At 53.5% G+C, this 25,924-nt stretch overlaps 1 protein-coding gene across 2 annotated transcripts; it reads right to left on the reverse strand.

Annotated features, from left to right (window-relative positions):
• Nucleotides 1-135: 135 nt before the first annotated feature.
• TRIT1 (tRNA isopentenyltransferase 1) lies at nt 136-24,674 on the reverse strand. Of its 2 annotated transcripts, none has more exons than XM_084652226.1 (11): nt 24,509-24,674; nt 12,847-12,989; nt 11,397-11,493; nt 10,530-10,678; nt 8,683-8,825; nt 7,549-7,660; nt 6,984-7,096; nt 6,233-6,310; nt 3,918-4,027; nt 3,320-3,437; nt 136-770 (listed from the first exon to the last, which is right to left on the reverse strand). In XM_084652226.1, exons 1-11 carry the CDS (start codon nt 24,665-24,667, stop codon nt 622-624), a joined length of 1,371 nt encoding a protein of 456 aa, XP_084508352.1. In that variant the 5' UTR covers nt 24,668-24,674; the 3' UTR covers nt 136-621. The 2 variants fall into 2 exon arrangements, with proteins under 2 accessions (XP_084508352.1, XP_084508351.1); XM_084652225.1 differs by having other exon boundaries at nt 10,530-10,726.
• Nucleotides 24,675-25,924: the final 1,250 nt, after the last annotated feature.

Raw genomic sequence — 25,924 nt, forward strand, 5'->3', positions numbered from 1 at the left:
CAAAAGCCAGGTGGAGACTGAGGCTCTGGAGAAAAGGGCTGGACCTGGAGTAACATGCAGGCCCACGGGCAGTCCAGGGAAGCCTGGAACAGATCGGAGCTACCAAACCAGAGGGCTAATCATTTTCACCAGAAAGAGGGGGGCCAACGTTTCTACTTTATTTAGATGTTTAAAAAAAAAAATCGCCTTCATAAACAATAAATAAAGATAGCAAGAATTCCCTAGCGTGTGGCTCTATGCTTTTGGCCCAGGCTGGAATGGACACAGTATTTCTGTCCCTGAGAACACCTCGCTCAAATGCCAGCAAACTAGATCAAATCCCAAGGCTGGGATGCTGCATCACGGCCTAGAATTAAAAACACAACTCAGCTTGGTTGCTCCTGGTGAGCTTGCTTGGAGGTTCAGCCATTTTCAGGTTGGGCTGGAGAAGTTTGGGGATCCTCGCCCCATTCGTGCCGTGTGAAGAGGATACGCTCTTGCCTGCAGCAGGATGCTGAAAGCAAGACACCCAGCTTATCCCCAGATCCTTCCTGCACTCTGCTCCGTTCAGTCTTGATTCCACTGGGGGCAGAACAACTGCTGACCCTGCTCCCCAGCTGGCTGGCAGATGCAGAACTGAGCCTACGTTCTGTCCTGTCCCAAGTTCTGTGTCCCGTCACTATCTCCTTGAGTCCCTGTGACATTAACTTGGCTTTCCACAGCACTGAGCTTCGAGTGCAGCTTCCGTCTTTTCTTCAGGTGGTGAAGGTGGGACTTCGACTTTGTGTGAGCTGAGGGCAAAGACAAACAGAGCATGCGACTCAGGGGGATCTTGGGGAAGCAAATACCCAACTCATCCAATCCTGTGATGTGCTGAGCACCCTCAACTCCCATTCACTACTATGGGGGAGATGAGGATGTTCATTACCTCATAGGATCCAGCAGCCTCTGTTCCAGTCACTCATAGAAGTATTCCTTTCAGGCCAAACCAATTCATACTCATTCTTAGCACTAGAGGGAAAGGCCTTGGTCTGTTTAAAATCCTGCCACCTACTCGAATAATCCAGATGGATAAACATTATATCATATTATACACACGCACACTGCCCTGTAAAGAGAGATGCAAAACCATTTTTGTGCCTAAAGACTCACAAATGGGTGACCTCTACATTGCTGACGAGTCTAGCCCTCAGTGAGGAACAGCTGCTGTGAGCCTCATATCACAAACCGGTTTTCGTATCTCGTTACGTCGTGAAGTTGGACAATTGTCTGCAGCACCACGAAGCGGTGCCAAAAATGTGTCTTTACATACAATATGCCATAGCTGGGTGTTTTGTGGGTCTATAGACTGGATGAAGTTAACACCTACGGAGTTGTGCAAAAACACAGGTAGGCCCTGATCCTGCAAACACTCACGCTTGTGCTTTCCTTTAAGCACACAAGCAGTCCCGTTGCTTAGGCCTGGCCTACGCGCAAAGTTTTACTGGCATTACTAGGTCCATACGAGGTATGATTAATTTACAACACAGTTACAAAGCAGTAGTGTACATGCAGTTATATCGGTGTGAGGTGATTCACCGAACCAGAATAGCAACGGCCGTATAAGCACTTTTATCCCGGTATAACAGCCTCCACACTAGGGGGTTTTCGCAGCCCTAGCCATGCCGGCATAGTTACGACAGCAATACTTCAGTGTAGACAAGGCCTTCGCTAAGCATGTGCATATGTGTTTGCAGGATGGGGGCCCTAGGACATTTTCCAGACTTTTTTTCCTTTGGCCTCCTTTGAAAGAAAATTATATGCACATTTGGTACTTTATCGCAGTGTTATTGGAACACCATCAGGTTGCAATGAAATCACAGTTCTCTGAAATTTTGTTACAAGTGATACCAAAGTTTAACTGAAACAGTACACATCTCTCCTGTCATTTGTGAGAGTCTTTCGTTTTAAACAACTTGAAAGTGCAATTGTAAAAAAAAAAAAAAAACACAAAAACTGAGAGGACCATCAGGGCCAGGAGCAGTTTCTGAAACTATTTCTAACTCATCTTTAGAAACTGACTAGATTTCAAGTTGACTCTGGGCCCCCGGTGTTTTCATTTCCTGCCTCATGTGTTTAAATGTGTAGCTTTAAGATTGCATTTAATGGCAACATTTCAGTTCAGTTCTACATGCGCCCTCCCTCCCCCTAACACTGCTCTTGCACCATTTATGGGTTCATGCCAAGTATGGCTGGATATAGGGGATGCAGCATTGATCTAGGATAAATAAATATTAACAACTGGGAACTTGGACGACACCCCCAGGAAAGGAATCTATTGCCCCGTAACTGTACCTTACAAAAGGACCACTCTTGGTCATAATGATTCCTGTGCCCTAGCAGCATGGAGTGAGCTCTCAAATCTTCCAGACTCTCTCTCCTTGGTGTGTATGCATGTCTTTTAAAATGTTTTCAAACTAGTACAATACACAGATCTACTAAAAACCAGATAACTACATTTATGATCTAAGCATATTAAAGAGAATTACTAAGGCAAAACACCAACTTCCCTACCTACGTTATAAACCGCTCTCTGGATCAATAAAACTAAATGAATCTTTAAAACCTACTTCTCGCTATTAATACTGCATTTGCTTTCAGCATTTCACTCAGTTTGCACAATGAAGATAGACGTGTCAGTTTCATGTTTGTTGCTAGTCAGTTTCTAGCCAATCTCACTTTGAGGTTCTGAGCTTCCGGGAAATGTTAATTTGTTTTAAAATATTTTGATTCCAATGGGATTAAAATTCAATTTTCAAACTCATGGAAATGTTCCTGTCAACATTAGATCTGGGAAAAGCTTTAGTTTTACAAAACCTAAATGTTGGCGCAAACCCAACTTTTTAAAAACTTTCCAGGATATATTATTGTTTGTTTTAAAGAAAAAAAATAGATTGTAAGAGAAACAAGATTCTCGGTGCAGGTTCGCTAACCCTCCTGAATTGCTAACAAGAACCAGCAGCTCAGAACGAACACGGAAATTCAGAAGTGATGCACTAAGAAGAGTGTTTTGACGGAGAGGGCTCCCACCACCCAGTGCCAGAAGAGAACGTGAGTTTTCCTGTTTCCCTCCCCCCAGCCCAGTGGTAAGAGCTGACAGATGGCTGCTTACACCCCTCCAGGCTTGCAAGCGGCTGCTTTTATCAGAGGGCTGTAAACAGTCCTAGGAAGCCTGAGATCATGTAATGAAGGTCATATGACCAAGAGCAGGTATCTATGGACTCATTTTGTTCCCTTGACACAAACTGCAATTCCACATTGAAGTTATCCCATATATGTTTCCCCCCCCTCTGGATCCTACCTGCCCATTCTCTGTCCCCAATGATGACTCTGTTGCAGAGCTCACACATGTGATGACTCCGTTTGTCCTCATTTATCTCACTCTCCATCATTACAGGGTCTGCCGATGGCTGCTGCCCCTGAGGTTAAAAAGGTGTCAGGTCAGTTTCTATTCAGCGAGGTTTCTCTCGTCACTGCCACTGTCATGGGATTTGTAGGCTTTCCTACTGACCTTCAAGGGTCAGAGCTACGGAGTCAGTCTCCTCCCAGTATGAGACAAGGGGCATGCTGTGTGTTTGGGGGTTCCTCAGTAACAGCGGGACACAATCGGAAACCTGGAGTTAGAGACATAGCAATAACCCTTGGCCAGCCTGAGAGGGGCAAGCCTGGAGGCTAGAGGAGTAGGGAGAGAGGGAGCTCTAGTTTAGAAGCATGGAGACCGCAATCTCCCTGGGTGGAGCTCTGGGGAGAAGAACTCTAGCGACAGTGGCAGCTTGTGGAAGGGACAGGCTGCAGTTCTGGCAAAAGTCCCCACCCAGGGCAGGACAGAGAGATCAGACACACACCAAAATAAGTGGCTCCTAAGCAACTGCTCACACAGGCCCATGGATGAAGCTCACCTGGATGACGCTCTCCACAATCTGAAGGGCAGGTTTCAATACATTCTCATCCCACCGTGAGAGATCAGACACCTCCAAACCATACACTGGGGGCACATTGGGTCCAGGGCCTGGGGAGAAACACAGAGCAGAAGCAATTAGCTGCCAGCAGTATCCTAGCCAGTCACGTTACTCCTGAGCGGTGTGGCTGCAGGACCCTAACATCCCTGGGAGACGTCCCACATTATCCTCACCAGTTTGTCCTTCCGAGACAGATATTCTGAGACAGAGTGGTCCTGAGACAGGATTACCGGAGCCCTTGGTTTGCTAGGAACTGCACATCCTCAATCCCAGCGTCCAGCAGGGCAGTTTGCAATCCAGGGGCAGGAAAGAAACCCAACATCTAGAGCTTGGCAAGAGCCAAGCAAATTGTGCTCCCATCATAACTAGAACCCACTTCCCACCTGCCCGGTCCACTGGAAAAGTCCAGGCTCACTCAGCCAGCGGAAGAGTCAGACGGAGACCCAGATGGCTTCAGCACACAGCAATTACGTGAGGTGCAGCTGTTCTTCTAGGGAGACTCGAGCCTGGTGCTTGGATCGGGTATTTGCTTTTGAGGGTCTCAGCCTGGTTGCTTTATTTACAGCTGTCACAGAAGGACAAGAGGTGGACGCGCACGTAGCAATGGGTGTGCTTCATCTGAACACCTGCATTTGGTGTGGGACTATTTTAAAACCAACCCATCTGCCTCCTTAAACCAACGTGAGGGCGTTTGGTGCTTCCAGAGGCCCAGCTGGCACTCAGAGCGCAGAGATGTCTGCAAGCCAGACAGCGCACACTCCCCAGCGATGTCGCTCACCTGCCAGCCGGCAGAGCGAGCACCTAATCACTCAGACAAAGTCATCAAAGGCTGCGGCATCCGGCAGGTGCTGCCTTTTATTGCTCCAGCCACAAAGAAGGCTCTTAAGAGGCCGATCGAAGGCACACCTGTCCCATCTGCTGCTCGGCAGAAAGGTGAGACGCGGATGCTGCGCACCTGGCCCCGGGAAAGCCCTGCACCCAGTTCAAAGCCAGTCTTTTGGCCTGGTTGGGTTTCTTTTTCTTTTTCTTGCCCCTACCAGCCACCTTTCAACAAATGCTCGGCTCCCAGCTGCTGATCCTGGCCCTGCTCCAGGGCGAGGGAAGTCCCTTTGGCTTCTTGCCATCGTGGTGTGCACGGCAGGCCTGTAACAACCAATCGGCTGCAGCTCCTAATCTGGAGGGCAGCTGTCCGTTGGGCTTTTCGCTCCAGCCCGGCGCGCGTGTGGGCTCATGGGGAGAGGTAAACACGATGGGCAGATCCCCTGTAGCCCCTTTCAGGAAAGAGCTGGCCTGTAGGCAGCCAGGGATCTGACTGCCAGCAACAGCTAGTGCAGGAGGAGGGGACGTGTGGAGGGACAGGTGGCGCGTGGGGCTTTGTTCTGCTGGGATTTTAGCCAGCAAGGAGGGAGCTTTTCCTGGGAGGGGTGGAGACTTCCCTGTCACAGCTGGACAATTAGGGAGCAAGCACACCGAAGAGGGCCTGGGAAGGGAGCTCAGGAACGTCCACTTCAGGTGGGAGGGGGAATGAGCACAGACAAGGCCGGGGCAGCAAGGTCTTGGGCAGGCCTGGTCCTGATGGGCCGGGAGTGAAGCAGGAACAGCACGTCCCGATGTGCCCAGCCCTCTCGGCAGCCTGAAGACAGGACACACCCAAAGGTTATTCACTGAAGAGGCTGCTGGACAGATCCCGGTAATTTGGGGGGGCGGGCGGCCTCACACTCAGGCGGAGAATGTCCACGTGACTCAGCAGAGGGAATTCACACGGGAACGGTTCCCTCGGTGGCCCTTGGAGAGCCATGTTACGTAACTGTCCTTGGATATGGCCTGCGCCCGGAGACGTTGCTATTTATCCAGCTGCCCCATCGTGTACGGCCCCCTCCCTCCAGAGGGCTGCCTCGGCCGTAGAGCCACAATGGCAGAGGAGAGCTGTTCACAGGGAGAGGGGACTGCAGGGAGCAGGGTCAGAGCGTGCCCTGTACGCAACGCACCCCCCCTTGGGAGAACTCGGAGCCCCCCACGGGCTGGACAGCACCTGACAAACCAGAGTTCGCCTGGCCACCAATGGCAGCCAGGCTCCCTTCTCCAGCCAGGAGGGCAGAGGACACTGCTCCGAGGGATGGAGGAGAAAGGGGAGGGCTGGGACACTCCCCAGAGCAGATCCGGGAGTGGGGCGTGAATGGGGCGGAGGGATGAGAGGGGAGGGGATGCTCCCAGGGCAGCTGGGGGTGGGGCGAAGAAGGGGTATAAACACTTACGTCTCAAGAAGCGGTTTCGGACCCACTTGTTCTGCTTCCGGGCGTATCTCTTTGTCACTAGTTTCAGGGCCTGGATCCCTTTCAAATTAAGGTAACAAAGCACCTGTGAATTAGACTCCATGGATGTTAAAGAAGCCAGTGGGAACTAAGTGGGGCAGGGTGTGGGAAGGTGCGAACCCCAAGGGAGGAGGGGGGATGGCCGGACTAACGGGAGGGTGACCACTAGGCTGAAGATCAGGGAGGTCTCTCAGCAGGGGGAGGACTCTCCAAAGGGAAGTGATGGAAACACCATCATGGGGGACAGTTAAAACTCAACTGGGCCAAGCCCTGAGGAACAGACTCTAGGGACGATCCTACAGAGGGTTCCAAGGGGATGGACTGGAGGCCTCAACAGATCTTCTCCATCTTTGGATCCAACCAAGGGACAAGTGAGCAAATCCCTGGCTCACCAAGCAAAGGCAAAGGAGTCTCCATCTCCCTCAATCTCTAAGCATGGGAGACACTCTGCAGCCCAGCTCCAAGGAGCCCTTCCCCAGGGAGACAGCCTGGTTCAGCTGGCCAAGGGGCACCAGACCCTGCTCAAGACTCTGCCAAGTGACACCAGCACCTCCCGAGTTGCAAGGCTTGTCAGGCATGGGTGGCTGGGACCTCCTGGGCCATTGCACAGTGCTGCTAGGGGTAGACACGAGACTCCCCTTCATGGGCTACCAGGTGTGAGCAAGTGACAGCCTCCTGGGCATGCCATTCCCACCTTTCTCCAGCAGCAAGGCGCTGGTCTCCTGAGGGCAGTTCCCCTCCGTGATAAGGTACTCGTGGAACTCCTTGAAGCCAATAGATTGGAAAATGCCGTGCTGATAATCCTGGCTAGAGAAGAAGGTCAGACAGCAGGTCAACACCTGTCGGTTGCAGCAAGGAGCTGCCCCCCTCTGTGCTGTGTCCCCACAACATCAGCTCCCATGTGTTTAGAACAGCAAAGCCATTGCCAGCCACATGGGAGCGACCCCAGCAATGGCCTGGATCAGTGGGGTGGGGTGGGGGATGTCCAGGTGCCCACACGAGGAGCTTGGCATCAGAGGTTACACCTGGGAGGTACCATCACACCAGCCCAATCCTGGATGTCACAGGCCACTAAACACCCTCTAACTACCCCCACACCAAGCCTTTCAGCCACAATCGGCCCAAGGACTCAGCTCTCAGGGGGACTCACGTATTACAGGCCACAGGCAGTGAACAGGAGGATTGAGGTGCTCCAACGCCCAAGGCCCCTGCAACAACAGGGGATTGATTGAGTGCGAAGCAGCCAGCCGAACACTCACCAGTTCTCAGCCACCTTCTCCTGGTTGTAACGCCGGTGGAAGTCCCGCAGCTCCTCCAGGAGCCCCGCTGCTACCATGTCATCCACCCGCTTGTCCAGCCGCTCATCTAGAGCTGGCAGAGATCATAACAGCGATTCAAACACCCCGAGCCGCATTCGCAGGATGGAGAGCCCTGGCACTGAGAGCGCACGGCTTCCCAGCCACATACACCCACAGTAGCAGGCTGCATCCCGGACCTCCCGAGGACCATGCGAATGGCTCCATCGCCAGGCACCCTAAATCCTTGCGGGGGAGAAGGGGTAGTGCAAGCCCTACACTCCACCCCAGACATCTCCATACTCACAAACCTGCTGCCCCTCTCACTGTGTGACTCCCACCTCGAATGCCCCCTCCCTGCTGGAGCAGGGAGCACCATTCACAAAGCTCCTGAAGAGGGACTGGCAACCAAGGACCTGAGCACTGAACTCGCGCTCTGATCCCTGAGGGCAGCACTGGGCCATTCCATGCTTGCCAAGGGCTAGGTCAATGGACAGGAGCTGGGGACAGGATTCCTGGGTTCTATTCCCAATGTCGCCACAATCCCACTGTATGATCCTAGACAAGCCACTTCACTTCTCCCTGCCTCAGTTTCCCCATCTGTAAAATTGGAATAATTCTACTGACGGGAGGTTACAAGAATTACAGGATAGTAATGGGCAGATCCTGCTCTCATTAAAGCTAAAGGCAAAACTCCGATCATTTTTGACGGATCCGGCCTCCTGTTGGGTGACGCACCGAGAACTCTTAGGAGTCCTGCACCGTCAGAATCCCATTCTGCTGGGCCCATGGGCGTGACCCAGGGCACGAGGGGGTGAACCCCAAGGAAAGAGGATTGCTTTGGAGGGTACGAGTGGGACTTGCCAGGGCTAAAGGGAGGGCACCATGACGATCGGGGCAGGGGGGCTCACATTAACACCACACTGAACACGCTGCTCAGCTGGGGTCTCTCCTTGCTGAGGACCCCTCCCAGGCTCAGACCAGGCACCGCTCAATGAGGAGACTGCATTTGGGACGAGAGAGACCCTGCCTGCGTTTCGCCCCAGGACGGCTCTGCCCATTCAGCCAGACGGCCCCTGGTCAGAACCCTCTCTTTACCTGCCTGGTCTGCATAAAGCCACAGGATACAGGAGTTTGGGTACTTCAGGGGCCCCCCCAACGGGCCCCCGCCTTCCTCCTCTCGCTGCCGATGCAGGAACTCGCTATGGGGGATCCCAGTTTCTTCAAATACTTGCAGGCTCCTGTACAACAGATGGACAGAGACAGCTCAGAAGCCAGGTTCGGAGCAGATTTCCATCTGCCCAGTGCCCTCGCGGATACAGCCAAAGGGAACCATGAACGCACAGGAAAACCCAACCCTCCCACCTGGGGAAAAAGTATCTGCCCCTTTCAGGAGCATGATGTACTGAGTATGCCCAGAGCCGACTACCAGCTCCTGGGGGAAGAGGCCAGGGGGTGGGTGTAAGACATGGAGCACCTAGCTGGCTGACCATAAGAACCACCCCCCACTAATGACGCTGAGACAGCCCCTACGGGGCTAGGGGAGAGGTGCTGGCATGCGTCCTGCCTCTTCCCGTCTAGAGTCCCTGCAGGGAAGGGGTTGGTACCACGGATCAGAAAGGTCACAGAGCAACAGAAGCAGCCGGCAGAACAATGACTGCGTCTCTCCCGTGCGAACGGGGTGGGCGTTGCCCCGCTTCACCTGCGGGCAGGGCTGGGTTGGGAGAGTCTGTTCGAGGCGACAAGTCCAATCTCGCCGCGCCCCGTTCCCACAGCTCCGCGGTATGTTACTCAGCCAGCACGGCAGCTTTCTTTTTAAATCGCTCCAGAGAAGCTGCTGCTGCTCTCCTGGCCTGCGTGGGCTCCCCAGGTTGAGCCGGCAGCGCGCTGTGGGCCCGTGGGCAGCGTTTTACCGGTTGCCAAAGGCCACCCTATTCAGGGCCGCCGGAGGCGTGAACGACGATCGCCAGGCTGGGTCCTGGCCACCCTCGCTGATGCCTTTGATTGCAGCAGGGATGCTCCTGTTAACAGGCCCTAGGTTTGCAAGTCAGGGCTGGGCCTTCACTGCAGAGGGCCTGGGCTTCGGCTCCCATATTGGTCCCTTCAGAGCCCGAGCTGGGTGATGTCCAAGGCATAGTGCTAGGTCTCTCCAGCCACTCGGGGGTGGGGAACGGGAGCCTGCTCGCTCTGGCTTTGGGCAGCAAGTCGCTTCTATTGCCTGTTTCCAGATGTCTCCCTGCCGACTGAGCAGCGTGTTTCATAAGCCCCCAAATAAACGCAAACCGCCCCGAGGAATTGCACCCACTAGCTGGATGCCCTGGTGTCACAGGGAGCAGCTGGGAAAGCACGTGAGTCACTTTCACTCCCGCTCCCTGTCAGATCACTTCCACACAGCCAAGAGCAGAGATCAGGGCCTCTCAAAGAATGGCTCTGCCCAGTCTCTCTGGATATTGGTATTCGACCCTCACGAACCACCCAGCCTTTTGCTGATCTGACAGACTCCAAGAACCAGAGACTGCTCTTCATCCAATGGCAGAGAGATGAAAACACCCTCCTCCGGCACCCCACAATCTCTCTGCATCAGCTGGAACCAAGAGGTCAGATCTAATTCCTCCTCCCTGTCTGCAATGTCACTCCATGCAAGCCCTGCCCCTCACACTCCTCTCCCTTCTCTGTCCAGCCTCCACATGTGACCTGGTGCTAGTCTAGTGAGTGGCAATGGAAACCGACGAGAGGCCAGCGAAGTTTGTTCATCGGGTGGCAGACAAGAGGCGACTGTGTCCACTTCCCCGCGAGGGGCCCAGCCATGGCAGATCTGCAGAGAGGCACAAACCTCAGCTGGACTCTAACTGCAATGGCAAGAGAGGCCGCAAACGGCACGAGGCGACCGTCTACAGCGGCCGCAGCGCCCCCAAGGTCAGCGCTCTCCAGCTAGACAAGCTCACCTGGCCACTTTGCGCTTATCATGGGGATGCAGCTTGGCAGCCATTTCCGGGTCCACGTGGCTCAGCCGGCAATGGAGCTCACGGCCATCCAGCTGCTCCAGTTCCACCTTCCGGTCGGCTGCTCGCCCAGGGGAAGGGCTGGTCTTCTCCTGTGGGGCACAGATCAGCCCGCCCAAGTCAAACCTCTGCGAATGTTCCTGCAGGACAAAGCAAGACCCTGCTCAAACCTGCTGCATCTGGGACCCTCCGCTCCCTGAGGATGGTGGGATGGATCAGAAAGGAGCCCAAATCAAAACCAGGCAGCCCAAATCTCCCCGAGCTCTGGGGCAGTGCAGGGTCAGACCCGAACGTCATGTCTCAGGCCCAGCTTCAAGCAGAGCTGCTGCCTACAAGCGTACCAAAGGACTCACAAGTCTACCACCTCGCACGGGGCACCGGCTCCCCGCCATTGGCTAGGGATTGCCGCAAGAGCCTTCAGCAATAGAAAGAATAGGAGGACTTGTGGCACCTTAGAGACCAACAAATCTATCTGAGCATAAGCTTTCCTGAGCTACAGCTCACTTCATCGGATAGAGTAACGCCCACAGCACCGGTAATCTGCCTCCAGGCACCTGCTTGGTGCTGACTCAGCTAACAAGCCGCTAATGCAAGGAAAGCATGTCCTCACCTCTGGGCGAGTGCCTTAGGCTGCTCCCGAGGGAGGGCATTACCTGGATGCACTTGGTATGTTGCTCTGCAGGAAGGGGGTTACATAGGCCTAGTGTAGCATCCAAGGGAGGAAGGCGAATTTGCTTCCAATCACAGCAAACCCAGCCGTGAGGAAGGGACCTGCCTCGCCCAGGAATTGCTGCCCCCCAGAGCTCCTACCTTGGTATCGACAAGGACCTTCCAGAGCAGGGACTCGATGTAATAGTTGGTGCCTCCCACAACGATTGGGATCTTCTCTCGAGCAAATATATCTTCAATGTGCACGGTTAAGGAGCGCGAGGCGAGACACAGAGGGGCCTAGAAAGCTCTGCAAAATCTCAGCATTCGATGGAGGGAAAGGGAGCTTCTCACAGGCCATCTACACCATGGAAACAACCGTGTCTTGCTGCTACCCACACGTCTCCTGAAATCCAGTCTGGTCTCGTAGCGTAGACAGGACTGAACCAGGCTGAGCCGGAGCCCTGCTCCTACTGGGTCATAGCAGGTCTCAGGGACACCGATACATTCGTTCGAGCCTCTCTGCAGTACAAACTAAACTTATTCTTTAATCTGACAACGGACAACAGCGCTCTGACTGCGTCTCTTGATGTACCTGGGTATAAAGCAGACCAGCACCTACTCTCACTCCTGGGCTCCCGGCATGATTTCACTGATCTATTTCAAACCTGACCATCTTGGGTTTGGGATTATATCACGGGTGGGCAAACTTTTTGGCCTGAGGGCCACGTCGGGGAATAGAAATTGTATGGCGGGCCACGAATGCTCACAAAACTGGGGTTGGAGCACAGGAGTGGGTGAGGGCTCTTGTTGCGGGTGTGGGCTCTGGGGTGGGACCGAGGGGTTCGGAGGGCTGGAGGGGGATGAGGGGTGCGGGAAGGGGTGCAGGTTCTGGCTGGGAGTGCGGGCTCTGGGGTGGGGATGAAGATGAGAGGTTTGGGATACAGGAGGGTGCTCCGTGCTGGGATCAAGGGGTTTGGAGAGGGGGATCGGGGCAGGGGCATGGGGAGAGGCTCAGGGGTGCAGGTTCCGAGCAGCGCTTACCTCAAGCAACTCCTGGAAGCAGCGGCATGTCCCTTCTCCAGCTCCTACACATGGAGCGGCCCCAGACCGGGAGCTCGCGGGCCGTCGTTTGCCCACCCCTGGATTAGATCATCATCCCCCTCTCCACTTCTCCCCACTAGCCACGTCCGCCCCAGGCACTAATGCTGCAGGTGGCATGCAGCGAGGTAGAGGGCTCTACCCGACAGCTGCCCGGGGAACCCCAAATTCGAGTGGCTTTGATCACGCCAGCAGCACTGCCTTCATCAAAGGTTGGTTTCCGAACTGCTCCTCTTGCTGGCTACGGAGTCTGGCCTGACACACGACGCCCAGACGTCCACACATGGACAAAGAGGGGTTTGGACAAGCTAATGCTTCTCCTACAGCATTAGCTCAACTTCCCACCGCCTTTAACAGTCTCTCACCAGCTTCAGTTTTTAAGGAAGTCACCCCTGGAAGACAGCGAATGGCTGATCCAGGCAATGGCCCGGGCCCAGGGAAGGGGCCAGGGAGAGAACGGAAGAGCCCGGTGTGTATTTGTCTGGCCAGTCGGACTGCTCTGTGAAAGGATATCAGGGCCGCTGCTTTGTTCCGGAAGTCCACCACAGTGTAGTTAGAGACCAAGGGATCCACAAAGCTGATCATGTGGTGTCTGCACAAAGCCTGCTCCTGGGGAGAGATCTTGTTTGTGATGATGTCCAGCCCCTTGTACACCTGGGACACAGAGAGCAGGAGATAAGAGTCCGAATCCCCGCTCGTTAATCACAGAGCTGTCCCCACCCCCGCCACATAGGAGAAGGGAGGAATTTGCTCTCCCTCCTCAGCCCCATGACCACAGACCACTTCAGCTAATCCTTCATACTCTGGAGACATCCCCTTCTTCCCTCTGACCCAGGCCGAGACAGGACACAGGCCATGCGAAGGAAGGCCAGCTTCAGCCCTGGCGTAAGCGGACTCGCCAATCAGGGCAGCATCTGCTTGTGCTGGGGCCAAATACAGCCCCACGTGCGTTGCTGACACAAGCGTGTTCCAATGACCCAGTGATCGGAGAGCCAGGGCAGAGCCACTGATCAGGGTAACCTCGCCAAGTCCAGCTCCAAACTGCAGCCCTCAGACAACAGCCTGTTTTCATGAACCCCACCGGGCACTTCTGCTGGTAAACGTTCAGGTGCAGCTCTGTCCAAATGCAGGGTCCCTAACAGAGCACAAAGTCTTGTTTGGGGAGGAGATCCTTCTGCAAACACCATGGAGCCCTGTAACAGTCGGAGCTCTCACATCCAGTAAAAGCTGAGCTTATCACCCCTTTCACCTGCTCGGTGACACGTCCCTCCAGGTACCCGAAGGAAAAAAGTTATACATCAGCTCAGGTCAACAACCCCCAAAGAGAGGACACAGCCACTCCCTGGAGTTGAATTAGTTCTGCCACAGGATTACAGGCCTTTATAATAGAATCAAAATCTCCAGATTTACAGGTAAACTGATATTTACCAAATCTCAGCACCCAGACAATGGGAATTCTGAGCTTCAAAGGGTCCCGAGTGCAAGCCCCAAGAACCAGTGAGAGGACAACAAGGGAGGGGAGAGCAGTAAGGGAGCGGCACAGAGGAAATGCCCAGAGAGCTGGAGGCTGAGATTTTGCTTACACTAGGATCCCCAATCGCATTTGAACACAATTGTAAATTGTAAAGTAGACCAGTGACCACACGGCCATCCTTAGTCTAGGCTACAATCATGTTAACAGGAAACCCCACTTTTCATCAGCAGATTTCAAAATATTTTACAGCAGACGGTCAGTATCCTCCCCACTTCACAGCTGCGGAAACTGAGGCACAATGCACTGGCGTGACTTGCCCACAGTCAGCCAGCAGGTCAGTGGCAGAGCTGGGAATAGAACTCAGGTCTTCTCTGGCCCAGTGTAGTGCCCGATCAGTTAGCTCCCCAATTCTAAAAAGATACACAGTTCCCTTTGGAGGGGAGACAGGGTCTAAAGCACAGGACTGGGAGCCAGGAACTCACGACTCTGACCCTGTGCGTGGCCTTGGACAAGTCCCCTTCACCTCAGCATCCCCATCAGTGAAATCAGGGACAATACTCCCCTACCTCCTAGTACCTAATGAGTGAGGCATAATGGGTGTTTGGAATATGCAGTGCCTATGCCCTGCAGGGCTAAGCTAGCAAGGGTGGGTAGCCCCTGGGGAAGAGAAAATCCTGCCTGTGTACAGGAAGGGCAAAGCACCCGCACCAGATTGTTATTCTGGGAAGATCAAAGACACACTGGGTTCCTCACCTTCAGCTGGGGCGCTTCGGTTTTCAATGTTTGCTGAAAATTCAAGGGGCCTTTGGCAGAAATAAACGTTTGACGAGAAAGTCCAACTCGGGGAGCTTTGGGTGTTTGCATATGACCCATTCCTGTCAGCTTTGTAATGTTTCCTATCATGGGACTGGGGGTCAGGACTCCTGAGTCCCATTCCTAGCCGTGCCACTGACTTGCTGGGTGACCTTTGGGCAAGTTACTTTGCATCTTCATGCCTATTTCCCTGTAAAACGCAGACAGTGCCTCCCAACTTTTGTAAAGCACACCAATCTTTTCAGGTGGAAGGCACTGCAAAGGCTGGACAAATTATTATATTCTGTCTAATACAAAAGGAACATGAGATTATCCAGAGCCAGCTGCTCTGACTGCTGCGTTCTCTTTGGAGTGATCCCATATCAGAGTTTATCTCCCCGGTCTGAAAGGGCTGCAGGCCTACAGTGGAAATCTGATCAAAAAAGCTGGCAAGGTAGAGAAAAAGACAGAAGACAATCAGGAGTAAGAAATTCTCCATTGTGGCTGCAGCTGCTCTTTTCCACCCTGCGTAAGCGTCAGCCCTCCCCCACCCCAGCTCAGAGGCCCAGCTGACAACACTTCACATGGCAGAAACATACACTGAGGTAGCAATTCAGCTCCCTGGATGCTTCAGAGACCAAATCCACCAATGCCCTGGATTATCAGCGCAGAGAAGAGCATCCCAGTCATGTCAAGCCCACGTGCTGATCGGGTGATACCACACTGATCTCTGTGGATGTGTCTTTAACACACGCACCTCTGTCCATACCGTCTGCAGCCGCTCCTGCAGCTGAGTGGACGTACAGACTTACCTGTATCCTTTCCTGCAGTGATGTAATACAGTGCACGGTGCACCCTGGAAGATCTGTGTTTTGGGTAGTTACCGAAAGAAAAGGCACAATCACCGATCAAACCCAATGCACCACACCCCTTCAGGAACAGCAAAAACCGTGCTACCACAGTCATCAAACTCACAGTGCAGATGGCACTATTGGATCTGATTATTTTCTAAGCCCCTGATAAGAACATCCCTCAGCTAGGCAGTCTAGTATCGCTGGGCTATTCAATCCCCCCTCTTCTCCTACTCCTTCCTTGCGGAACCAGGAAACAGACTTCAGGGCACTTTTCATGTGAAGATCTCAAAGCACCTCACGTCATTACATCCCCTGTGAGCTAGAGGAGTACTCCCTAGTGAAATGGAGGAACTCAGGAGGGACCTGCCCATCACACAGCAAGGGAGCAGCAAGGGAGATAGTCTGGCTCCCGGGCTGTTGACTAGCCGCTGGATCGCATTCCTTGATTTAGGAACAGAGTTTTTTTAAAAACAGGCCAACCCTTCTGCAGGGCTCTTTGTAAATCGCCACGCTCTGCATCCAGGCAGCACAAACATCAAGGTCATACCCAGGATCCACCATCTGGGGTGTGTAAATACCCAGTTATGGCCAAAACTAAGGAACTACCCAGTGTAAATATCAGAGCCTTACTTACGACTTCGAGCTCTGGATCTAAGGAATTAGGAGGGTCCCCTGAGGAGAGCTCTTTCAGAAGAGCGTGTTGTTACATCGGTGGGTGTGTCCCTTGCATGCTTCACGGGCACTGTGCAAATACAAGTCTCTTCGGTGATGTATGCCCACGGACCTGGCACTGGCCTGGCACGGCACAAAGAGCCTCGGATGCTGTTGGCAACCCGTGCTGAGAAGCAGCTGGGCCACTGCTCTAAAAAGCCTGCCTGCAAACCCCGATCAGAGTCGGGTTCTATAGCCCAGCGCTCCCCCAGGACGCCCAGCGCTCCCCCAGGACGCCCAGCGCTCCCCCAGGACGCCCAGCGCTCCCCCAGGACGCCCAGCGCTCCCCCAGGACGCCCAGCGCTCCCCCAGGACGCCCAGCGCTGTGGGCGAAGACACTGCTCATAAAGCAGCCTCTCTGTTCGGAAATCAGATTTCAACGCTTTAAGGGGGACTGTGCCTTCTTTGTGTGAGACACCCACTGAGGCCCTGCTTTGTAACCACGGGGTTCAGCCCCTGGGAGGATGCACTGAGCATGGCGCAGGCTGGAGTTTTCTGCACATGCCAGGCCTCAGGTTAGAGCCTGCGCTGGAATAAGGCCCTGTCAGCCTGGCTTGGTGAGGCGAGAGCAGCCTGTAACACTGGAGAGCCAGACTCACAGAGCCAGATTCATTCCCACTTTACTTCTGCTAGCTGCCAACCGTTCAGCCCCCCCGCCTGCCAGTCTCCTGCAAGTGATGCTCAATGGATCGCGTTGGTGACTTGCTAGGGAGAGGCGGAGGGCCATGGAGAAGAACAATGTGAGGTTACTGGAGCAAAACATCTCCCTCCCTAGCTTGCAGCAAGCCAACCTGCACACCTTCAGCCTGGGGCCTCCCTCTAGTTTGTAGATGTGCTGCTTTCCTGCAGAGTGGGCCCCGGAGCAACTCCCAGAGCACACCCAACAGGGAGAAAGGAAGGAAGGCCCGCCCCGTCTCCCAACCACGCCAGCTCAGGGAAGGGCTGCCCAGAGACTCAGGCCACGTCTACCCTGGAAACCTTGGCGGTATAGCAATGGCAGGTAGGGAGGTGACTTTTTGCAACACGTCTGTAGGGCAAAAGCCCTAGCGTGGTTACAGTTCGACCAGCACAAGAATCCTTTTGCTGGTATCGCTCATTCAAGCGACAAGTGACACGGGGATAAGCTGGGTCTCCATGCGGAGAGTTTGCCGGCGGAGTTATACAGGTATAACCGCCCCAGCAAACCTTGCATTGTGCAGCCCTGGCCTCAGCCGGTGTGAGCACAGACAAGCAGCTGTGGCAGGACCTGCGGACTCTGGCAAGGTAAGCTGTGCCCGGTCGCTTTTTCCGCTCCTTTTGACTCTGGCCATTCTCTCCCTGAGCTGATTGGCCGTTTGCTCCAACACCCTCCACAGCTTCTTTGGCTCAAGCTCATTCCATCTGTCCTCCCTGCACCCCTTCTTTTCCTTTCCCCTATTCTCCTTAGCCCCCCCCCCCCCCATAGTCTCTAATTAGCTAATTCTCCTCCCAGGACAACCACACCCAAACAATTCAAAACAAAACCACCAAACCATGGCACTAACTTGACAGGTACCATCTGTCACCCTTGCTCCTGTGTTACAGCCCTTCTCCCTTAACCCTGTGTTGGTCCGTTTAGATCACTAGCTCTTCAGGGCAGCAATCATCTGTTTGTGCAGCACCAGGCACAGTGAGGGGCCTGATCTCAGCTGGGCTTCTGAGGTGGCCTCCTAATAATAATCCCCTGGAATGACATGGGATGCTCAGGAGATGGAGGGCAGGGAGGAAGAAGGAATTTATGTTGGCCCCTACAAGACAGTCAGCACATTGGGAAGGACCATTGCCAATATCTACTGAATTCTTTGGGCCTCATTCCTCCACTGGACCCCATGACGGGGAGAGGGGGGATTGTGGTCCTTCTAGTGTCATATCACATCTCAGGGAAGCTGCAGAGAGAAACAAGATTCATTTGCTTGTTTAATTTGCCCCTCGGGGGCCATGCTTTGAAAGCACCAGGCCCCTCCCCAGCCACCCACTGGCACTCCCTTAACAGCATCAAGAAGGTAGCGGCTGCCTGCAGGCAGTCTCTGTAGGGGAGGAAGGGGCAGGAGGGTGACAAAGCTGTGCCCGAGGAAAGGGATGGAAATGCAGCCAGCTCTGAGCACAAACACAAACAGGGCTCTGAGCAGACAGAAGGAGATACCCAGGAGCCAGCTCCCTGCCGGCAAACCCCATGGCTGGCTGGAGCCTATTGATTACCTTCCATTATCTAATACAGTCAGACCCAGAGGAGGTAATTGCTTGGTGCAATTCAGGCCTGCTGTGGCTTGATACAAAGCAGGTGGAAGTCAATGGGAAGACGCCCTGCCCAGGCAAGGCCCATCAGCCTTTCAGCTCCCCTGGTTCACACCTGTTTCCCCGAAATCATAGCGATACACACAAATCTCTTGCTAATGGCAGGACTTGACTAGCTGCAGGGAGGCGGCTGGAGCCCCAGCGCCCTACATGGGCAGAGCTGGGATTTTCAGGCCATGCTCAATCCTTCAAGGTTCTCCTGAGAATAAACACGGAGGGAGAGGCTCCCTAGATATCTGGAAACAAGAGGAGGAGGAATGTGGTGTCCCTGTGTGGGCTGGGAGCGGAACAAAGGGAGCCTTTTACACACACAGAGAAAAGAGAAAAGAAAGATTCCACCAGCTGGCTGGCTTCAGGGCCTCGCAGCTGAGATATCCTCGCACTGTAGACTCCTGTCTATTTTCTGCAAGGTTTCAGATAAGACTTTGTTACTGTCTAAGGCCCCAAAACAGATTAGCAGCAGCCTGGAGCACCAGTCCTCTGGGTGCAACACCAGGAAGAACAATACTGCTAGAGCACTCAGCTGGGGCCCACGTAAATACCTAGATAGATTCATCCCTAGATCTTAAAGAGGTGGGAGAGTAACGAGGTGGGGAAACTGAGGCAAAGAGAGCTGATGTGAAAGTCATCACACCAATCACTATTAAAAACACACAGTAAATGACAATCCCTGTCCCAAACGGCTTCCAGCCTAGAAGATAAGACCTCACAATGGGCACATCAGGGTGGGGGTGATGGGGTAACACAATAACAGGATGTGTGCCATTTCTAGCCTATCAGGAGTGGTGGGCAGAACTCACCAGCGGCCTAGCCTCGATGAGGTTGTTGGCATTATGAAAGGAAGGGTGGTCCAGTGGTTTGCACTATCGCCTGGAATTCATAAGATCTGGGTTCAACTCCCTGCTCACCCCAGATTTCATAGGTGACCATGGGCAAGTCACTTAGGCCCAGATCCTCAAAGGTATTTAGGGGTGTAACTTCCACTGATTTCAGTGGAAGCTGGGCCCCAGCCTCCTTCTTCCCCATCTGTACAATGGGGAAAAGAGCACTTCCCTACTTCAGCAGGGTGGGTGAGGATAAAGTTACAGATTGGGAGGTGCTTGCTCAGACCCCATGGTAACAGGGCCATCTGAGTACCTAAGATAGATACAATTCTGAAGAGGGGCATGAAGTTTTTGGCTGGGAATTTTCCCCACATGCGGTACGGGGAGAAAGGATACTCAGCAGCCTGATGTGAAAGGCCCACTTGTTTCTTCAGCTGTCTCCCATTAGCTGGCACTGCAAACAGGGTTACAACAAAGCACTCCCTTCGCAAAGCACCTGGTAGGTGTCTGTTTTCTCCGGGGCAGCCGTAGAGAGCTGCCGTTACTCTTAAAGAAGGTTCATTAGGATTATAAAACCAAGGGAAATGACAACACAGAATGAAAGAAGTAAAAGCCCCTTTAGATGATCCTGACATCCTGAGCCACGCAAAGAGGGGGCTGTGAATCCATAACTCAGCTACCAGGATCCACAGGCACCAAGAACACTTGGGAAATACAAGGGTCCCTGTGAGCCAGGCCTTGGCCACACTATCACCAGAGCAGGTGGTCTCGGGGCACTGCTTTGACTCAAACAGCTGCCTAAACACTGGCAGCATTCGTTAGATGTTTGCTGGGTGCCTTCCGTGACTGGATAGACGCGTTAATGTGTGGCTGTCAATTAGGAACGAGGGACGGGGACAGAGAAACCCAAACTCAGCCTTAAGCAGCAACTCACCAGGATCCTTCAGCCTGAATGCTACAGCCAGCTCTGGGACACCCAGCGGGGAGGCACGTGCCACAGGAACAATACCAGAAAGAAGGGAGACGCATCCTTCCAACTGCTAATGCCTACGAGAGCCACCATGCCGTGTGGGACACAAGGTCCAATCAACACTATGCCTTCAGGCTGCCCAGTACCTCCGAGACGCACCCTTTGCCCCAGTGTCTGGCAGCCTCAAGGGGCCACGCGGAGAGCAGGCCGCATTACAGGATAAAAGCAGCAGAGCCGCTCCGCTCTCCCTCCGTAGTCCCGCTAGGATGAGGTTCAAAGGAAAGCAGGCCGACAGCGAGCGCCTGGATTCCACTGGCTGCCTGGCGTCAGAATTTTCCGAGTAGACCCATTCCCACAGGGGCAACGGAGATAACCAGAGCACAAACTATAGTTCAGGTCCCAGAACATCTAGAAGCCTCAAACTGTGGCAGCCAGTCCCAGCCAATTCTGCAGAGAAACAGAGAAGTCAAGACAGAGCCAGGATCTCTTGTTTTCCCATTGACTTCCATGAGCAGAAACATCTCGCCTTGGCCATAAAAAACCTGCCGTATTCCTAAAACAGGGGTGCCAATGGTTTCCCCCTCCCACAACACTCAGTTTTCCTCCTGTGACCCCCATGACTCAGACTCATTTCTGCTACGCCGGCCAAAACGAGTCCCAGGACCCAATAGCTCGTTCAAGTTCACTGTGCCCTAAATCGGCATTCACATCCAGCGCACATTCATTTGATCATTGCACGTTACCCTTGCAAAGCTTTCCTCATGGCCAGCTGGGCTAGAATCATTCCAGTGAGAGCTCCGGGCTTGTTTAGACTGGAAACATTTGTACTAGTGCAATGACATCCGTATACACTACGTCTACACATACCCGAGCGAGCACCCAGCAAGCTAGCCTGAGCACAAATCGCAGTGTAGCCAAGACTGCAGAAGTCACGGCAGAGCTACCTGGACCAGCCAGGCTACCGCAGCTATGCTGCTATTTATACTCCTACTAGCCCAATGAGAACTAGCGCAAGTAGGTGTGTGCGGGCAGAGGAATCAAACCCCTGGCTCATGGTGGAAACGTAGCCTTTGGGACACTCGTAGAAACCCCTAATGAAGACACTATACTAGAGAGATTTATCCCCAATAACTTAACTTGCACTAACCTAGACAGGGCCTTAGATTCCAGAGAAAATAGGTTACCTCCTCCCTCTACGATCTACCATGGAGTCAGAACCCCAAATGTTATAACAACCGTTCTAAAGGACTAGCAGACCATTCACCAGGAATATGCTTGGCCTCCTAAAAACTGTTCTAAGTCACCTTGTGACTCCAGCAGATAATTCCACACCCATGTGGCTTTCTAACATAGCTAGGTCAAGCGCTTGAATTGATGGTAGCTCAAAGACACCATGACATGCTGCACAAAGCTTCACAAGTGTTACGTTCATTTGGTCATGCCAACTTAGTTCAGGCCTAAGACTCCGCAGCCCCACCTCCCTGCGTTTTAAAAACTCCCGTATGAGCAAAAGCATTTTCATTATTTGTTTTAAATTCAGTAGAAAGAGTTTCTAGACTATCCCCCCTTCCCTGTTCAGAACCCAAACAGCAGCCGTGAGCTAATACACAAGAACCAGAAAGTAAAAACAACAAGTCCAGTTTCAACATCTAAATTGAGTGAGGTGCAAAAAGACAACAAACAATAGCAAAGATGGGAGGGAAACACATCCACAGTTTTAAAAAATTATTTCAGGATTAAAAGGTAAAAACCAACACCTTAAATTTGGCACCAAATTAAAATACTGTAAAAAAGAAGCTTATCAGAATATTGCCACAATTTAATACAAAACGATGAAAAAATTTAAAGTAATTTAAAGCAGTGTTTTAAATCCAAACATCACAACACTAGGAACCTCAGTGAAAGAGACTCTAAACAAAAGCAAAACTTACTTCATTGATTTTCCTTGTACAAGCTAACAGAAATCCAAAAAGTAAATAAAACACAGTGACAGGTACAATGGAAGCATTAACATCTTTCATTTGTAATAAACTAAGATGTTATAAGTAAGATAGCTAAAGAAATGAATTTGCTTACATGGGATTTTTAAGATGACATTGTCCCTTTCATGATCTCTGGTGTCATTAGTGACTAATAAGGAATTGTTTTTAATATTATTTATCTTTAGGCTAAAAAGGACTCGTCTTTTGTTGGTAAATGTCAGTAAACACTGATTTTACCACACACACATAAGAAAAAGTATTTCCAATGATAACAGAAATTTACATATAGGCAAAAGAAGAAAAATGCTGCTTGAACACTTGTCAGACTTTGATTTAAGGATATTTACTTTGTAGAATTTGACATGTGATGTTGGCAATGTGTGTTTTAACAGTTATAAACTTTAACTTTTTGAATCTCAACATCTACTGATATTAAATAATTATTGTCTGACCCTCCCTCAAAAAATGTATGTGAAAATTTAAATTGATAAAAATTGAAAATAAAATTACTTAAAACCTATAATTTTCCGCAATATGAAAATGCAAATAGATGAAAATAGAAAAACTGCTTAAAATAAGCATATTATCTGTCAAAATTATAAAAATATAACATTTGAATTCTGCCATGCCTATTTATCCAGCCAGTCCCTTTAATAAGCAGTGATAGAAGCCCACCAACTGAGCTTCCAAATTAGATCATTATCTTCATTTGGACCCTCCTCCTACAATGACCTCTCCAGTGACAGACCCCACCCCCCCACAGAGTAACAGGGCTCCATGCAAATGCAGGAGACCACCTACACAGAGCTCAGTGCAGGAACAGGGCCTTGAGCTACTATCCTGTTTTATTTAACATTGTAAGACCCTGACCTTGCACTGGGATTCACTTAAGGAGGTCTCACGTGCTCTGCAGAGCCTTATTCACTTCGATGAGACACAACAAATGCCCAAGAGTCCGTGCTAGCGGATCCTGATTGGAAGCAGTGCTTATAAGAGCAAGCATGACAGGTTTCAGAGTAACAGCTGTGTTAGTCTGTATTCGCAAAAAGAAAAGGAGGACTTGTGGCACCTTAGAGACTCACCAATTTATCTGAGCATAAGCTTTCGTGAGCTACAGCTCATGTGACGTTCAACTTCCATTCTGCATTCCCTGAGCTCATTACTTCTCATACTGATTCCTTTTGGGTTTCAACTGTCCAGGCCCAGTCTCATTCCAAAGGTGAAATTATTTTTGGCGGGGCGGGAATTGAACAAAATCAGTCCCACCATTTTTGAGTATGCATGCGTTAAAAAACAAAGGAACAGCTCGCACTCCCCCTCCCCCAGGATCTTGATGAGAAATCTTAGTCACTCAAAAAACTGCAGAGGGTAGAAAAGTCAAACTTGGCTTGTTTTTAGAGATCGCACCAAGATCCGGTGAACAGAGAACAAAGACGGCCCAAACAGTTTTAAAGTTATGTGTTGACTCCTATCCTAAGAGTTTCCAGGCCCTGTTTTGGGCTAGGCCAGGGGTCATTCTCAAGAGCACATCTGGGCAGCCACTGGAGGCTGAGCAATTCCTTCCCAGCTTGTAAACATTAACCCAGAGCCTCTATTCAGCAGGCAAGTTCATTTTTTTAAAAAGACACTTGCCGTATATTTCACAGACAGGGAAATTTCATTTGATTGAACGGAAAGCTCTCCAGGTTGTTTCACCTAGCACATCTTAAGTAAGCAGTGGCGGCTCTTAGAAAAAAAACCTGCAATTACACGGTCCAGTCAGCCTGGTGGGATTATTTCCCTCTGGGGTGTGTGTAACTGGGGGCGGGGGGGTGTTGCACCCACCTCGGTGAGTTAGGGGGAGCCACACTAGGGTCTCCCGGCTGCAAACCAGAGCGAAGCGTGGCGTGTACGGTGCTTAACAAACAATAAGGGGCCCCAGCGGCGGGGAGAACTAGGAGCTGCGGAGCGAGAGCAAACCCCCCCCCACCTGGAGTGGGTCTTTGGGGGGCCTGCCCGAGTTCACCCCACAAAGCCCAGAACCAGGGCAGTAGCTGGGGGTCTCCTGGCTCCCCTCTGCGATGCAGCGTCAGTGAGCTCGCTCCTTCCCCCCCCCCCGCCCCATCCCCTCACGGGGCCCCGGCTCTCCCGGCCCCCCGTCCTGCGGGAGGCCCCGGCTCCGCAAGGCCTTGATCGCTCCCCTTCTCCCCGCCGCCGCGCCGGCCAGGCCCCGATCCCTTCCGGGCCCCGCTCCCGGCCTCCCCCCGGCGCTACCTGCATGGAGTCGGCGCCCACGATCTCGCCGCCCAGCCGCAGGCCCAGCTGCAGCGCCAGGTCGGACTTGCCGGTGCCCGTGGCTCCCAGGATCACCACCAGCGGCAGCGCCCGGCGGCCGGGCCCGCAGAGGGAGCGCGCGGCGGCGGCCGCGGCCATGGCGGGCTGTGGGGGGGCGGGAGCAGGGGAGGGCCCGAGGGGCAGGGGGAGGGGGCAGGGCTGAGCCCCTGGGCCCCGCGGGTGGGGCTCTCCCAGCCAAGCCAGGCCCTTTCCCCACCGGGCCCCCCCTCGCTGCCCGCTCCCGGGCTGAGCCCCACACAGGAATATCCCCCCCCCACTCGTAATTAATAGGGGGCCCCTTGGGCGGCTGGGGACCTTAAGCGGGGGCGGAGGGGGGAGCTCAGTGGCGTGAGCGTGGCCTGTCAGACCCCGGCTCGGGCGCTCGATCCTTGAGGGGGCCGTTTAGGGACCGGGGGCAAAAATGAGGGATTGGTCCTGCTGCGGACAGGGGACTGGACGAGATGAGCCCCCGCGGGCCCTTCCCACCCTGGTAGTTTGGATTCAATGGCGTCCTCCGCTCTGCGGGGCAGGGCCCTGTTTCTATGGGCTTGTGCAGAGCCCCGCGCGAGGGGACCCAGCGTGGGCCCATCCGCACCCCGGGGAACCATCCCCCAGACACGTCCCATCCCTAGACCCAGCGCCCGACCGCACCCCGGGTAACCGTCCCCCAGACACGTCCCATCCCTAGAGACCAGCGCCCGACCGCACCCCGGGGAACCGTCCCCCAGACACGTCCCATCCCTAGAGACCAGCGCCCGACCGCACCCCGGGGAACCGTCCCCCAGACACGTCCCATCCCTAGACCCAGCGCCCGACCGCACCCCGGGGAACCATCCCCCGGACACGTCCCATCCCTAGAGACCAGCGCCCGACCGCACCCCGGGGAACCATCCCCCGGACACGTCCCATCCCTAGACCCAGCGCCCGACCGCACCCCGGGTAACCGTCCCCCGGACACGTCCCATCCCTAGACCCAGCGCCCGACCGCACCCCGGGTAACCATCCCCCAGACACGTCCCATCCCTAGAGACCAGCGCCCGACCGCACCCCGGGTAACCGTCCCCCGGACACGTCCCATCCCTAGACCCAGCGCCCGACCGCACCCCGGGGAACCGTCCCCCGGACACGTCCCATCCCTAGACCCAGCGCCCGACCGCACCCCGGGTAACCGTCCCCCGGACACGTCCCATCCCTAGACCCAGCGCCCGACCGCACCCCGGGGAACCGTCCCCCAGACACGTCCCATCCCTAGACCCAGCGCCCGACCGCACCCCGGGTAACCGTCCCCTGGACACGTCCCATCCCTAGAGACCAGCGCCCGACCGCACCCCGGGGAACCATCCCCCGGACACGTCC

This window comes from Lepidochelys olivacea, assembly GCF_965140295.1.
Source record: "Lepidochelys olivacea isolate rLepOli2 genome assembly, chromosome: 19".
NCBI lineage: Eukaryota > Metazoa > Chordata > Testudines > Cheloniidae > Lepidochelys > Lepidochelys olivacea.